Below are 16,240 nucleotides of genomic sequence, written 5' to 3'. Positions count from 1 at the left end.
TCGGCTTTAGAGCCCTTTGAAGCTGCATTTAAACTGCATTTTGGAAGTTCAAATTCGCAAACACCATAGAAGTCCACTATATGCACAACATTACTGAAATGTTTTCCTCAAGAAACATAATTTCTTTATGACCGAAGAAAGAAAGACGTGAAGATCTTGGATGAGAAGGGGGTGAGTACATTATCTGTACATTTTTGTTCTGGAAGTGAACTTCTCCTTTAAGGAGAACAAAAAGTTGAACAAAATTCAAAGAAATTTGAAGTTTTTTTGTATTTGATTTCCAACATATTCTCATATGTCATCATTTATTTTGGTTTATAAATCAACAAAAGACAAACATTTCAAAAGAGAAGTTTCCCAGTGGTTTTCCTCTAAAATAAAAGCTCTGTGGTTTAGCGTTTGAAATCTAAGAAAAAAAAAACACCACCCTCAACCACCCGCTTTTTTTTTTTTTTTTTTTTTTTTTTTTTTTTTATCCAGGATGGCCTAATTTACCCCAAAATGTTCTAAATTGGAGCTAACCAGCATGAAGCAGCTCACAAGATCTGTATTTCTCAAAATCTGGTCTGTTCTCTTTGCTGTTGAATTTCTTTGAATTGCAGTTCAGTAAATTCCTCTTCCTGTCATTCCAGTCGGCCAATTCAGTTTCACTTCAAATTCACTCTCTGAAATCTATATTTCTGATGAACACCGTGACTGATCTACACGTCTGATGTGTATCAGTGTTGTTTTCAGTGGTGCTTCTGGACTAATTGTGGCTTTAGTGTTTGTTTGTGGAGAATCAGATGTTGATAGACTCACACCGACTGAGAGAAACTCAGCTCTGCAGATTCACTCGTACTGACTTCACACGCTGTCTTAACACGCAACACTCAAAAAACAGAGATGAAACACGCTGGACACGTCACATGTAAATGCCTGTAAATGTTCCCTGTATTTATGAATGTAAACTGTAAATAAAGACCTGCGGTCATGTCTGCAAGATCACACTTCATGTATGTGTGTGTGTGTGTGTGTGTGTGTGTGTGTGTGTGTGTGTGTGTGTGTGTGTGTGTGGACTTGTTTTTGCTACATTGTGGGGACCAAATGTCTCCACAAGGATAATAAAACCTGAAATTTTTGACATTGTGGGGACCGGCTTGAGGTCCCCATGGGTACAAAAGCTTATAAATCATACAGAATGAGATTTTTTTGAGAAAGTAAAAATGCAGAAAGTTTTCTGTAAGGGTTAGGTTTAGGGGTAGAGTTAGGGTAAGGGGACAGAAAATACAGTGTGGACAGTATACAAACCATTGCACCTATGGAGAGTCCCCACAAAGATAATAAACCAGACGTGTGTGTGTGTGTGTGAGGAGATGGAGACTCATAACAGGCAAATTAAAGTGAAAGTCAGTGACAGGAGATATTTGAGTGCAGGAACCGTTTGTGAAGAAAGGAAGCAAGATGTTTGAGTTTATTTTTCTGTGGGACACAAATGAAGCTCTTCATAGTGATGTGCTCTTAAACTGTGTTAACCCTTGTGTGACAATTTAAAAAAAGATGTCCTTACAGGAGAAAAATGTCAAAAAATGTTAATATAAAATGATATATTCGTAACTACCAAAAAACATTTGTTTTTAGAATTTTAACCCTTTAAATGCCAATTTGTTTATAAAAGAAAAAAAAATCCATATGCAACCCTGGAGCACAAAACCAGTCTTAAGTATCACGGGTTTATTTATAGCAATAGCCAGCAATACATTGTCAAAATTATTGATTTTTCTTTCATGCCAAAAGTCATTAGGATATTAAGTATAGAGCATGTTCCATGAAGATATTTTGTAAATGTCCTACCCTACATATATAAAACTTAATTTTTGATTAGTGATATGCATTGCTAAGAACTTCATTTGGACAACTTTAAGGGTGATTTTCTCAATATTTTGATTTTTTGCACCCTCAGATTCCAGATTTTCCAATATCTCAACCAAATATTGTCCGATCATAACAACTATTCATTCAACTTTAAGATGATGTATAAATCTTAAAAAATGACTGGTTTTGTGCTCCAGGGTCACATATACAGTACTAAATGTTAAGCCATTTGGGAGGATTATTATAGTCTTGGATGTCAATGATTTTAAACATTAGTTTTAATGTATATATATATATATATATATCATTCACAGACGCAAATTTACACACATACAATCTACACTGTAAAAAAACAATTTGTTGGGTCAACTTAAAATAATTTATTAATTAACCTGGCTGCCTTAAAAGTTCAACTCAAAAAAAGTTTATTCAACTTGAAATGTTAAATTATACTAAGTGACAACTTAGATATTTGAGTTGAATCAACTTCAAATTTTAAGGCAGCTGGGTTACTTACCCATCTGTTAAGTTTAGCAAACACAAATATCTAAGTTGTTACTTAGTACAACTTAACATTTCAAGTTGACTAAACTTATTTTAGTTGACTGAACTTAAAATTTTAAGGCAGCAGGGTAACAAATTATTTTAAGCTGACTCCACAAATTGTGTTTTTTATTTTTTACAGTGTAGTAAAAATTACAAAAATAGTAAAAATTTTAAAACAGTAAAAAAATTAAAGCCTTGCCTATGGAATGAAAGTAAAGAATGCATGATTTTATGCTTAAATGTCACTGGGATCAAATATTCTCCAAGGTCGGGAGTGATTTATAAAACGAAATGAGGGTGAAATATTAAATTAGGTTCATTAGGTTTAAGTTATGATGAAACAGAAGTAGCGACAGACTTTTCTTATTGTGAGGTTCATCCAAGTCTAAAAGATTATTGAAAAAGAGTAAATGTAGGGCGGGACCTGATTCAGTGCAGCAGTTGTTGATTGGATGTTGAGATGTAGGCGTGGCTCTTAAAAGCGCTCGCGGGGTGGAGTTAAAGAGCACTGAATAGTGACAGAGCGCATTTAGGCCACGCCCACACAACCATTCCAACGCTCTCCATTGACGTTGCATTGCGGGAATCTGCCTCCTTATCATTTCTGACTTATAAAAATAAACAGGACAATGTCTAACAGCTGCTGTGTGACAAGGTGTACAGTAAACAAGCAAAGAAACCCAGAACTATGCTTTTATAAGCTGTCGATCCAAAAAACATCGATCATTTCTCCAACAAAAGGACAGTAAGGAAAATGAGCACTGACATAGAACAAAGAAATTTAGTTTCTCAAAATTTCAATTCTCCTTTCAGGTTCACATAGGGTGAAATAATCCTTTAACATGGTTCAAAATAATGAATGCTTCCTATCGCCGATTGCGTTTTCCTCCAGTGGGTGTGGTTCTTAGCGTAATATGACACTTTGTGCTCTACCTTTGTGACCTTAAACACTTGTTTTTTGGGTCGACAGCTTATAAAAACGTAGTTCTGGGTTTTTTAGCTTGTTTACTGTACACCTTGTGACATAGCAGGTTTTAGACTTTGTTTTGTTTATTATTATTTAAGTCGGAAATGATAAGGAGGCAGCTTCCCACAACACAAAGTCAGTGGAGAGCGTTGGATTGTTTGTGTGGGCGTGGCCTAAATGCACTCTGTCACTATTCAGTGCTCTTTAACTCCGCCCCATATCTCAACATCCAATCAACAGCTGATGCACTGAATCAAGCTCCACCCTACATTTACGCCCGGTGGGCGTGGTTTTCAGATTATGATGGAAGAAGATCTGCATACGTCAGCAGAGAGATTTAAAACATTTCTAAAAAATGAAACATGCACAGATGAGTTGTTCACAAAAAGACCTATAATATGCATTTATAAAACAGAGTGAATGTTATTGTCTTTAGTGTTCCACAGAAGAAAGAACAACATGAGGGTTCATCATGATAGTGTGTATATTTTGATGTGAATACAATGCGAAGATGAGCTGTTTTGCTGATGCATGACCTGACCTCATGCTCTTGTGAAACGGCTGACTTTACTTTTTTTTATTTTTTTGCAGTGATTGTGAAAGTTCGGCGTCGCGGCGGTGGGCATTTGTGGCCTGTGCGCGTTTTCCTCTCTGGCACGTCAACAGTGAATCTGCGGCCGCTCACATAAACACTTCTTCAGCACAATAACGAGATCCAGCTGGAGCAGAACATCCTCGCGCTCGCCGATTTATTAACACGACGCGCTGCAGGGAATGAAAGCACTCAAACAGCTCGAGCTCAGAGACTCAGGGAATGTGGAACAGAGAGCCATTGATAGAGCCTACGGACCGAGGAATTCTGGGAGTTTGCAAACTTTGAGGGGGAGTTTAAGCGACACGCTTTCAATAGAAAACGGAAAAGTTTTTATGTTTTCTTTAAATGTATTTTTGGCCGTTCATTTACATGACAACCTGAAAACACTTTGAAAACGGGCTTATACTGAAAAAAATGGTACTGTTATCGTCTCAGTCTAAACTAAAAAATTAGTAAAAATTGTGACATCATGTGCGTGCATATTTACAAAGTGACATCACCTCCTACTGGTCTGGCATGAACAGTACAGTGTTTTTAGTCATTTTCGCGGAGTCAATAAACATAACTTACCGAAAACGCAAAGGAAAGTTTTCTGTAGTGTAAATGCACTCTGAATCTCATCAGATGACAGTTTTTTATTTTTTAGTATTTATAGACGTTTATAGTTTTTGTTAATATTTTGAATCAATTTTATTTTTATATTTTCTGTCTTTTTAATTTTTATTTTAGTTAATGTTTTGGTAAATTTGTTGTGTGTTTTTATCACTTTTATTTGTTTTTAAGTTAGTTCTTAGTTTCAGTTTATTATTTTAGTATTTAAGCTGAATTAAAATGAGAAGTTTATATTTTAACGTATTTTAGTTAATGTTTGTTTTATTTTAAGTAATGACATTTTTATATTAGTTTTAGTTAATAATAATAATCTTGTTTCTTTCACAGAATTTAAAATCAGAAGATTGTTGAACTTGAACCATACAGCAAAAAAATATTTTCTTACTTATTATTATTTTTTTTTTTTTTTTTTCCATGACAAATAGCTATAATCTTAGGTCGCATTTACTCAAAAAGCTAAATTACCTTAAAAAATAAGTTGTGTTTAAAATTTTCAATTGTTTAATTTTAATATATATAATTTTTAAATATCTGCCAATGGGGTCAGAAAAATCAACTCAATTGAAAAGGAAAATTAGTTAAATGAAATGAACATAATGAAAAAGTTAAGTTGTGTTTAAAATGTTAAATTATTTAAAAAAAAAAATTAAAAAAATTAAAATAAAATTTTTTTATCTCTCTTTTTTTCTTTTTACTTAAAACAAGAGCAATTATCTGTCAATGGGGTCAGAAAAAACTCGGAAAATGAATTAATTTTTTTTTTTTTTTTGACAAACATTTTCATGTGTAAGTGAAACTTTTCAAAAATTACCTAAAAAATTAAGTTGTGTTTAAAAATTTAAATTATTAAAAAAGTTTTTATTTATTTATTTTTGTAATTTTTGCTTAACACAAAAGCAAATATTTGCCAATGAGGTCAGAAAAATCAGATTAATTGAAAAGGAAAATTAATTAAATTAAATGAAATGATTTTTTCTGACTATTTTGGCAGATATTTCTTCTTGTTTTAATTAAAAACCCACTTAATTTTGATTCAATTTCAGAAAACAAGACGTATCTTATATCTTATAAAACATATCTTAAGTTAATTTTCCTTCTCAAATAAACGGTTGATTTATTGAGATATTTGTACTGAAAAACTAGACAAATATACTATTAAATAAATCATTTTTTGCAGTGCAGCCTGAGTTTTAACCAGAAAATCATCCTTGATTCTACTACTGTATGCTTGTGCTGGTCAACCGTCTGGACAGGAGCTAACCAGCATAAACCAGCCACAACCAGTACTGCGAATGGGTGCAGGATCATGTCGGTGGTTTGAGCCGACAGAGATGGAGAGCAGTGTGTGTGTGTGTGTGTGTGTGTGTTGCTCCATCTGGAGGTGGTTACAGAGGCATGTTCCCTTCAGGGCCAAGAACCTGGAGCATTTCCTGTGAGAGCCGGAGCGAGCAGGAGAGGAAGACGAGGGAACGAGAGGAGAAAGAGGCGTATTAGCCGCTCCCGCAGCACATCTGGACTCCATTAGAGGAGACGTGAGACGTGATCTCACAGATGAAACCTTCTCCAGCGGCACGTCTGACCTATTTCTGCTCACGACGCTGCTGAGATTCTCCAGAGCTACAGAACATCAGCCACCTCTGCTCCTGTCCCAAACACACACACACACACTGATACACATACCACAGACCGGGACCTGAGCCAATCACATGCTTCCATACTGCTCTTACTGTTCCTGCAGTGTGTGTGTGTGTGTGTGTGTCCTGATCACAGTCTGTCTAACAAAATGCCATAACAGAGAATGATCTGTCAAGGTTCTCTCAAAGTTATGAACAAACATTGTTCCGTTAACATTAATGGAATGTTTGTTCAAAGTTTTATCTGATCTTCAATAACATTCTCAAAATGTTGGCACAATAATATTATATATACATCGTTCAGGGAGCTTTTAGTTGGACGTTGGATGGTTTTGTTTCAGAACGTTCAAAAGTAACATTCCCATGTTTGCAAAATGATAATATTGTTCCCTTAATGTTCACATCACCAAGAAATATGTTTTTAAAACATTTTAAAAACTAGACACTTTAAAGATTCAGAGGACATTCAGAAATTATGTTTTCAGAACTTAATGGTAACGTTAACAAAACATATTTTTCTTAACTAATGATCTTAAAATAGCACAGAAACATTTTAGTGAAGCGTCTAAATGTTGTCGCTTTTTTAAATGTTGCTACTTGAACATTTAGAGAACATTTAAAAGTGACATTCTCGTAATGTTTTCAAAAAAATCAAATGGAATGTTCCCTTAACGTTCACAAAACCAAGAAAAAAACATTTTTAAAACATTTAAAAAATTGATGTTTTGAACATTTAGAAATAATGTTTGGCAGCAGCTGTTTGCACTAAGTGTAAACTTACTACACTACATGCAAACAGCAACAGGTTGTATTTACAATGCACGCAAATAGCATATTTTCTTAACATATTTTTTTCTATTTATTTTCCGAACTATGTTAAAATAGCAACATTTTCTGCTATTTATAATACTAGACGCAAATAGATGCAATTATCTGCACCTCAGTATTGTAGTACATTAAAACAGTATCCTGTAATTATGTACTGATTGTAAATTATAGTTTTAATTCAGTTTATTAAATGGATGCTGCCTTATTTGGACAATAAGCCCTCCCTATACCCACCCTAACCCTATCTGATACATTTATTCTCAACTTTTCGATTATTTCCTTCATTTTTATTGAAAATAAATGCCTTTCTGATATGGTATGAGATTTGAAAAGGGTGAAAAAAAAGTTTGCTGGAAGGTGAATTCGAACCCGGGTCGACACGTGCTTTGTCCTCCACGCCACTGATCTGACAGTAAGTTGCCGTCTAGTCACATGGTGGTGGGCGGAGTCAGTGTAACTGGCCTCTGCCAACAAGGCGGGCTATTTGCACTTACTGTAAATAGACACTCCGATAATGTTTTTATAACTTAGTGGGAACGCTCTTAAAACACATTTTTGTTAGCTGGTGTAGAGCAGATCTTGCAGTGTGACAAATGAACATCAGATTCCTTTATATGACTAATTATGTTTTTTTTTCCTGAGAAGTTAGGTGGTGACATGATAACATAGCACATCTTTGCATGATTGAATTTGATAATGGGCACTAGGTAGTGTGCAGTGTGCTGGTGTTCCAGTGTGAACACAGGCAGAGAGAGAGAGACAGATGGAGTCAGTCAGTCTTTAACCCCGCCCCCACTGCTGAAAGGGGAGTGGCCTGATTGATGATTGATAGCTTGACTTCAGCAGCAGCCTGACCATATCACAAGAACACAAGCATGTGCACACAAAACGAACTTCTGTTTATTTTACATTATAAAAACACAGAATAATTCATCTGACACAATAACTAAATCACAAAGATCAGACTGCTCACTCTATAAGCTCTTCTAGGGATTTCTTCACTTTCATCAGCCATATTAAATTTATCTTATCTTAATTTAAAATAGAAAATAGAAAAAAACATCACAGAGGACAGTCATATAGAAGCATGTTCTAAAAGCATGTGCTGACACAGCCAATATGTTCAAAATCTTCCTCTTTCTTATGTATAAAGAATGTTTCTTCTTGGTTATGTGAGCATTAGAGAAACATTCCATTCTATCATTTTGAAAATGTTACAAAGAATGTTCCCGGGAATGTATATCAGATATTAATAATGTTTTAACAACGTAAACATCATGGGAACTCTTCCTGTTAGCAGTGGTTGAGGGTCAGAGGTCAGCTCTCGCAGATGCGAACGGTTAAATGTGTTTCTCCAGCATCGGAGGGTTAACCGTGTTCTTCAGGAATGTGAGCGGTGGAAACACACGTCTGCAGTCATGAGATGTTTAGTCTACAGCACGACCGATTGTGAAGGAGAAAATCTGCTGATCTTTCCGTCCTGCACGCTGTGTTTAGTTATTAGCTTCATTTCATAAACTCTTGTCTTATCGTTGTGTGTGCTGGGATTCTGGCAGGACACAGTAAACACAATCCACACTCTGAGTATCACACCAGAGCTTTTAAATGAGGGATAATGTGTTCTTGTGTTTTACTGCCCCCTGCGCTCGTGTCACAATCACTGCGTTACATGCATCAGTTCATGCATTCCAGGGAAGTGAAGTTGCATTCAAACAGGTTTTATTGAGCACAATCACATGGGTAAGGGAGATACAGAAAGTGCTGTGTGCAAATAAAAACATAAACTCTAAAAAAATATATTGAACTCAAAGTGGTGTGATGCACAATCATCTACAGTTCCAACACTGGGCTTAAATATCAAGGCAGACTGTGATTCTAACAGTCACTGTCATCTGCAGTTATTCATACAGTCATATCAGAATGTGCAACATGCAGAAGTGTTTTCAGTCTGTACAGTTAGACGTCTGAAACCACCAGAAAAATTGACATTCATTTGTCTACATTTGGCAGACATTTTTATCCGAAGCCACTGCATTGAAAGTATACATTTGACCAGTTCATGCATTCCCTGGGAATCAAACCCATGACCTTGGCGTTGCAAACACATGCTCTAACTAGTCTGCATGTTTCTATCAGTATTGCAGTTTGCATATTCATGAATGCGATCTGAGCATCTGTACACAGAGTCACATGATCAATGACACTCATTTACTAAATGATTTCTCTTTTTTTTTTTTCAAAATCTCAGAACAATTCATTTAAACCGTTTATATGTGGTTTTGTCTATTGTTGTGACTTTGGATCCCCTACTTTCAAATGATTACATTTACTCTGGTAACACTGTCATAATTTGTTACGTTGGTTGCTGCCGTAAAGCAAACCGCTCTTTTCGTGGAATTTCGTGCCATTCGCATCATCGGAATGATTTTAAAAATGTACATTTCAAGGTAAAACTGACATGCGGTTGTTTTAAACTAGATTTAAATGAATAGAATCTTATATTTGGGATGCTTCAGGTATGATGACTGAGTGTAAATCCAATGATCTGTGCTGATGATTTCGGTGTTTGTCGCTCAGCTGCGGAAACGGGGCGGGGCCGCGTGCGATGATGTCGGTGAAGGGGGCGGAGTCAGTCTGCTGTAGTCGATCTGAATACAAGGAATCGATGAACGTTTAAAATGAAGAACCCTGGAACAGATGAAGACAGCCGGTTAATTATATGTGACCTTACACGACAGAACCAGTCTTAAGTAGCACGGGTATATTTGTAGCCACAGCCAAAAATACGCTATATGCAGTTTTCTTAGTATTTTGAATTTTTTGCACCCTCAGATTCCAGATTTTCAAATAGTTGTATCTCGGCCAAATATTGTAGGGTACAACGAGGCGATGTTATTTTCCTCTAAACCACTAGATGGCAGAAAAAAGTGGCGTAGCACTTTACAAAACATCCGCTTTTCAACATACACGTGCAAATTTGTCTGATCCTTGACGCGATCGCGGGCAGCAGCGCAAATTCGATGCTGTGTTACTTGATCTAATTTTTGATATTTTCAAGTTGCACACAATCGATAAAATTCTTGAATATATCTTGTGACAAAGGTCTTCTTAATGATTTTCAGTTTTGTTTAAGATCATTAAAACAGCAGTTTTTAAATAACGAAAGAATATGTAAAAGTATGGTATTTGGGGTAAAAAGCGCCCCTGCTGTTGTCGCTAAAAGGCACAATAATTAACATGATAATTAATAAAAGACTTACTTTTCTATTAGTTCACATGATATTGTTAGAAAAAAAATATCAAATAAAAAATAAAAATATTGTTAGATTCAGATGGTAAATATCATATATTATGTTGGGTGTCCATCTTAGAGATAATCATCATGTTTAGAAAGAAACCATCATACTTAAAACAAAATATTAATCATATTGTATAATAAAAAATAATTTGTTGTTATTACTGTAAATCTATATAAAGGTTTTTATGGGATCTCCTTTAATGCTTTCAGAATCTTTACATTTTAAAATGATTTTGTTGCTGTATTTTAAAATATATGTTTTATATTAACATATTTTAATTCCAGTATATTTATTGAACAAAAATTAATTCTTTTATTTACCAAAATAAGCAGATAATTTAAGGGTGCCCTACCAACCTGTCAGCATCGGTTTGCTCCTCCTGACCGCCGCTGTTGGGCTTACAGTGTTCTTGGAAAGGATCTTCCTCCTCCTCCTCCTCATCGACAGAGGCCTGTGTGTGAAGAGGAGGCCACTGCAGTCCTCCGCTCTCCTCCTCGCTCTCCTCCGACGGCTCCACCACGATGGAGGGCAGACGCTCCAGCCGCGCCGCACCGCCCTTCGCCTGCACCGGCTCCAGCTGCTCCGACGGCTCCGGGAAAATCTGCACCGACACATGGATCACGGAAAATATGTCACAGTGAGATTAGCCATGTTGATCAGGTTTCTTTCTTCTGTTGAACACAAAAGAAGATATTTTGAAGAATGTTGGTAACCAAACATTTGCTGGTGCCTTTGACTTCAACAGTATTTTTTTCACATGCTATCTAAGTAAATGGCTGCCATCAATTGTTCGGTTACTAACATTCATTAAAATATCTTTTTGTGTGTGTCCAGCAGAAGAAACTCATACAGGTTTGGAGCAACTGTCCCTTTAAATGTTCTGATAAATGGCGTCCTCATGTGGCTCTCTAAGGAATAACAGCACTGTGTTAATCAGAAAACAACAGATTTACAGGTGAAATAAGTTCAAGTATTTTTAACTTGTTATCTAATACCCATTTTAGGCCATTGTTCTGAGTGGATCAAATCATGGAGCACAGAATGCTTCATCCATTATTGTCATAACATGACTGTGACCTGACATGAAGTCATGTTATTTCTGTTATTTTATTTTAGATGGCAGCAATCTGGCTCAAATACACAATAAATTCTCATATTTTCTTTATGTTTCAGCTTGCAGAAGTGTAGCTTGTAGGGACGTTCCAAAAGTTTGCACTTCACAGTTTTTGTCCATTTTGAAGAATACTGAATCTGTTTTTCTGCAAGTAAATAAATGCATGTTGACATTGGTCTAGAATTACAGAGTTACACTAATTGTGCAAAGCTTTAAATTCCACAAGACTTAGAATTAAGTGAACAGCCACAGACAAGTTCATGTTGTCAATAAAACTAATTCTTTTTGTGTGTGTGTGTGTGTGTGTGTGTGTGTGCAGTGTTATTTTCCTGAAGGAAAAAAAATATTTTGGATCCTTTAACCCATTTAATCCCACAGGTCACAACAGTGACCATAAAAAAGGTTTTAAAAGCTCTAAAAATTTTACTGACTGATGTTTTAGTTCACTTCCTGCAAATATGGAAAAAAATAAAGGGTCTGAATTAAATTATGTGCAGTTTCACACGATTAGTGCAAACTGTCACATGACCAGAGCAGTTTATTTCCTGTTTGCACCTTGAGAAGATGATGACTGCATCAAAGCCCCAAAACGAAGGGCAAGTAAAGTATGTTAACATTAACATATGACAAAGATTTTTAGTATAAATTATCTTTAAGGCGTCTAGTATCAGTATATGAATTCACATATATTCAGTTTTGTTAAATGTGTGGTCACAGAATGAGTAAACATGTTGATGGTCTCAACAGTGAGCGGTGGGAGAACAGTGAACTTACGTATACAATATAAACCTAGTTGCAGTTGTTAGTGAAGACTGAACCAAAATGTTACATTGACAAAATGTTGCACTAAATTAAAAAATCAAATGTTACAAATAAGTTACAATATTGATGTTGTAATACTGCTAGCACTTATATAACAATTTGATAATACGTGTTACAAAAAAAGTAACAATTTTGAAATGTTGTTAGTTGTATATTTTATATCAGAGTTTTTTATGCACAAAAATAGTAACTCTAGAATGTGATTAAACAGTTTAAAATAGCTGGGCTAAGATATATATCCCATTATCCCAATTGTGACCGACCATAAAACACTATTTTTCACACACTTTTCCAAAACAAAATTCAAAAAGATACCAATGATACATGATTTGGATATTTATCATGTTTGGGAATATTTTGTGATTAAATGGGTTAACATAAAATAACTGGCATTGGTCTTAAAAATAATAATACCAGTCTCTTCCCAGGTAACAAGTTTATAGGAACGTTCCATAACTGTTAATTTAAGAATGTTTTGTCCTAACGTTTATATAACTTTTAAAAAACATTATTTGTGAGATGCTGGTGAATATGTGTAATGAATGTCCAGTATTGCACCTGAAACGACATGTTGTCTCCTCTCCTCTGCAGCCGACGCTGCTCAACACTGGAGTCTTGAGGACCTGCAGACATCACACTAAACACACACACACACACACACACACACACACACATGTGAGCTGATGCATGTAAGACTGCAATATGACATTCAGTTAATTAATTTCAGTGTAATTACATGAAATGACAGCTGCACATGCAGTGACACGCTCTTAATGGTCATGTTACGAAACACACGTATGCGGTGTGTGTTTATAGTGTCAGAGCTGTAATCCCAGTCCGATCTTAATGAGGGAACAGCTCTTTATGCGTCACTGAGAATCTGAATGACCCAGCAGTGACTTACTGTAATCTGTAATCTCAACACAACAAACACTGAATGAGCCGCAGGTAACAGCAGGTAACACATCACATCACTCAGCAATACTGCACTGTGATTGGTCACCGCTCTCAGTCTGTGCTGTCATATTTGTACATCATCTGATAAATAAGCTTTCCAGTGATGTATGTTTTGTTAGAATAGGACAATATTTGGCTGAGATGCAACTATTTGAAAATCTGTAATCTGAGGGTGCAAAAAAATCTAAATATTGAGAAAATCACCTTTAAAGTTGTTCAAATGAAGTTTTTAGCAAAGCACATTAGGCTACTAATCAAAAAGTTTGGATATATTTACAGTAGGAAATTTACAAAATATCTTCATGGAACATGATCTTTACTTAAAATTCTTAAGGTTTTTTTCATAAAAGAAAAATGACTAATTTTGACCCATACAGTGTATTTTTGGCTATTGCCCATGCTATTTTTGTGGTCCAGGGTGTTTGATTGATTGTCTCTCTACGCAATAAACTCAATCTTGTCACTGTGGTGGTACTGTAGTACAGTAACGCTATCAGATAGTAATGCCAAGTTACTTTGTATTCCTCAAAATGAATAAAAACAGTGAAATGCAACTCAGAATATGATCCAAACTTGCAAAAATTAAATATGTTAAATAATACAAATATCTTTTATGTATTTAATCCCATTTGTCACCCTGGAGCACAAAACCAGTCATTAGTAGCACGGGTATATTTGTTGCAACAGCCAGCAATACATTGTATGGGTCAAAATGATCGATTTTTCTTTTATGCCAAAAGTCTTTAGGATATTAAATAAAGATCATGCTCCATGAAGATATTTTGTAAATTTCCTACTGTAAATATATCAAAACTTAATTTTTGATTAGTAATATGCATTGCTAAAAACTTCGTTTGGACAACTTTAAAGTGATTTTCTCAATATTTTTTTTGCACACTCAGATTCCAGATTTTCAAATAGTTGTATCTCAGCCAAATATTGTCCTATCATAACTTTCAGATTATGTATAAAACTTTAAACTAGTTTCGAAAATAGACCCTTATGACTGGTTTTGTGGACCAGGGTCACATTTTATGAACTTCGCTTTGCTGATTAACCTTTGATGATCCAGTTCAGTCATACTAATAAGCCAAATTACTTGAGATAAACTGACATTTGCACTTCTTCTTTATTTTTTATTGAATTCAAATTCAAGACACTGATGCTTGCATATAGATCAGCCACAGGCTCGGCGCCCGCCTACCTCCACTCACTGCTACCAATCTACACTCCCTCCAGAACTCTGAGATCCGCCAGTGAGCGACGCCTCGTTGTACCATCACAAAGAGGCACAAAATCACTTTCCAGAACATTCTCTTACACCGTTCCTGGCTGGTGGAATGATCTTCCCACCGCTATCCGGAATGCCAACTCCCTAACAACTTTCAAGCGACTGCTGAAAACTCATCTCTTTTCAAAACTATTTGACTTTTCCCTTTCTAGCTTGTACTTATCTGAACAATGCCTGTTTTATGGTATTATGAGCACTTCCTAAGTCGTTTTGCCTCTTTAGGACAAATCGCTTGATGTATTCCCCACCTGTAAGTCGCTTTGGATAAAAGTGTCTGCTAAATGAATAAATGTAAATGTTATTGCTGAAGAGTGTTGAACTTTCTTCTTCTGTGTTCTTCTGTACAGACGTGAATTTACTTTTCCTTCAGCCTGAGGCTTTTGTTGTGAAAAGGCTTTTACATTTGACAAAAATAGAACTTTTTATATTAAAAACAAACAAGCCCTGACCAGATTTAAAAAGTAACATAACTCAAAAGTAACATAACGCATTACTTTCCATAAAAGGAAATAAGTAACGTAATTAGTTACTTTTTTTATTGTATTGCAGTATTGCATATTGTAATACGTTATTTTTAAAAGTAACTTTTCCCAACTTGTATACCATTATACTGAATAAATACAATATTCATTGACCACTTCTAGGTCCTTCCAAGAATGCCATGGTATTCACATGCATAAGCCAAAAAAATAATGCTGAATGAGTTTCACCTGCGAGTCTGTGAGTTCAGGTCGAGTTGCTCTTGTTCTGTGTTCAGTTTGAGTTTCTTCTGTGCTTGTCCAGCGTTCAGTAAATGTGCTCCTGATGTCTGCTGCTCACCTGTGTGTCTGTCTGTGTTCTGTCCCTCTGATGAGTATTAGCATGTAGAGAGAGCAGGATTAACGTCTCTGGAGATTAAAGCTTTATGTTACATCTCAGTTCCTGCACAGGGCAGGACACACCAGACACACCAAACACACACTCACACACACACTCACAGACACCAAACACATGCAAACACACACACACATAAACACACACGTCTGGTTCATTATCTTTGTGGGGACTCTCCATAGGTGCAATGGTTTGTATACCGTCCACACTGTATTTTCTATCCCCTTACAACCTAACCCTTACAGAAAACTTTCTGCATTTTTACTTTCTCAAAAAATCTCATTCTGTATGATTTATAAGCTTTTGTACCCATGGGGACCACAAGCCAGTCCCCACAATGTCAAAGATTTCAGGTTTTACTATCCTTGTGGGGACATTTGGTCCCCACAATGTAGCAAAAACAAGTACACACACACACACACACACACAAACTGAATCCCAGTGTTGGGGAAAGTTACTTATAAAAGTAACAGATTACAGTATTGCAGTATTCCCTAGAAAAGTAACTAACTGCGTTACGTTAACATTCTATCTAATCTATCAGACTACTTCAAACTGTAGACCTTCACACTTCTAGCTTTTAAAACGTTTTAAACTTCCTGTTAGCTTTCTCCAGCCAACTTCAAAGTTTGTCTTGACAAACCTTTTTTAATCTAGTTTTTGCTGTAATCATGCAATCAATAAAGAAGTAACTAGTCTGATTACAATTGTTTTAAAATGTAACTTATTCTAATTACAAGTACTTAATTTTTGAAATGTGATTATGTAATCCACATTACATGTAACAGATTACTACATTATTTCTCTGGTGTTTTCTTCAGGACTTGCTCGTCTATTTTTGTGTTAAG

The 16,240-nt window shown here is 35.6% G+C and overlaps 1 protein-coding gene across 1 annotated transcript; it reads right to left on the bottom strand.

Moving 5' to 3' along the window:
* Positions 1 to 9,254: 9,254 nt before the first annotated feature.
* On the bottom strand, positions 9,255 to 15,349 carry si:ch1073-303d10.1 (protein LBH-like). Its single transcript, XM_051120404.1, has 4 exons — positions 15,230 to 15,349; positions 12,830 to 12,908; positions 10,692 to 10,936; positions 9,255 to 9,724 (listed from the first exon to the last, which is right to left on the bottom strand). Exons 2-4 carry the CDS (start codon positions 12,902 to 12,904, stop codon positions 9,610 to 9,612), a joined length of 435 nt encoding a protein of 144 aa, XP_050976361.1. The 5' UTR covers positions 12,905 to 12,908; positions 15,230 to 15,349; the 3' UTR covers positions 9,255 to 9,609.
* Between the last annotated feature and the right edge of the window lie 891 nt (positions 15,350 to 16,240).

The sequence above is a fragment of the Labeo rohita genome, chromosome 10 (assembly GCF_022985175.1).
Source record: "Labeo rohita strain BAU-BD-2019 chromosome 10, IGBB_LRoh.1.0, whole genome shotgun sequence".
Lineage (NCBI taxonomy): Eukaryota > Metazoa > Chordata > Actinopteri > Cypriniformes > Cyprinidae > Labeo > Labeo rohita.
The sequence above is the reverse complement of the archived record's forward strand: the minus strand, read 5'-3'. Positions and strand labels throughout refer to the sequence as shown.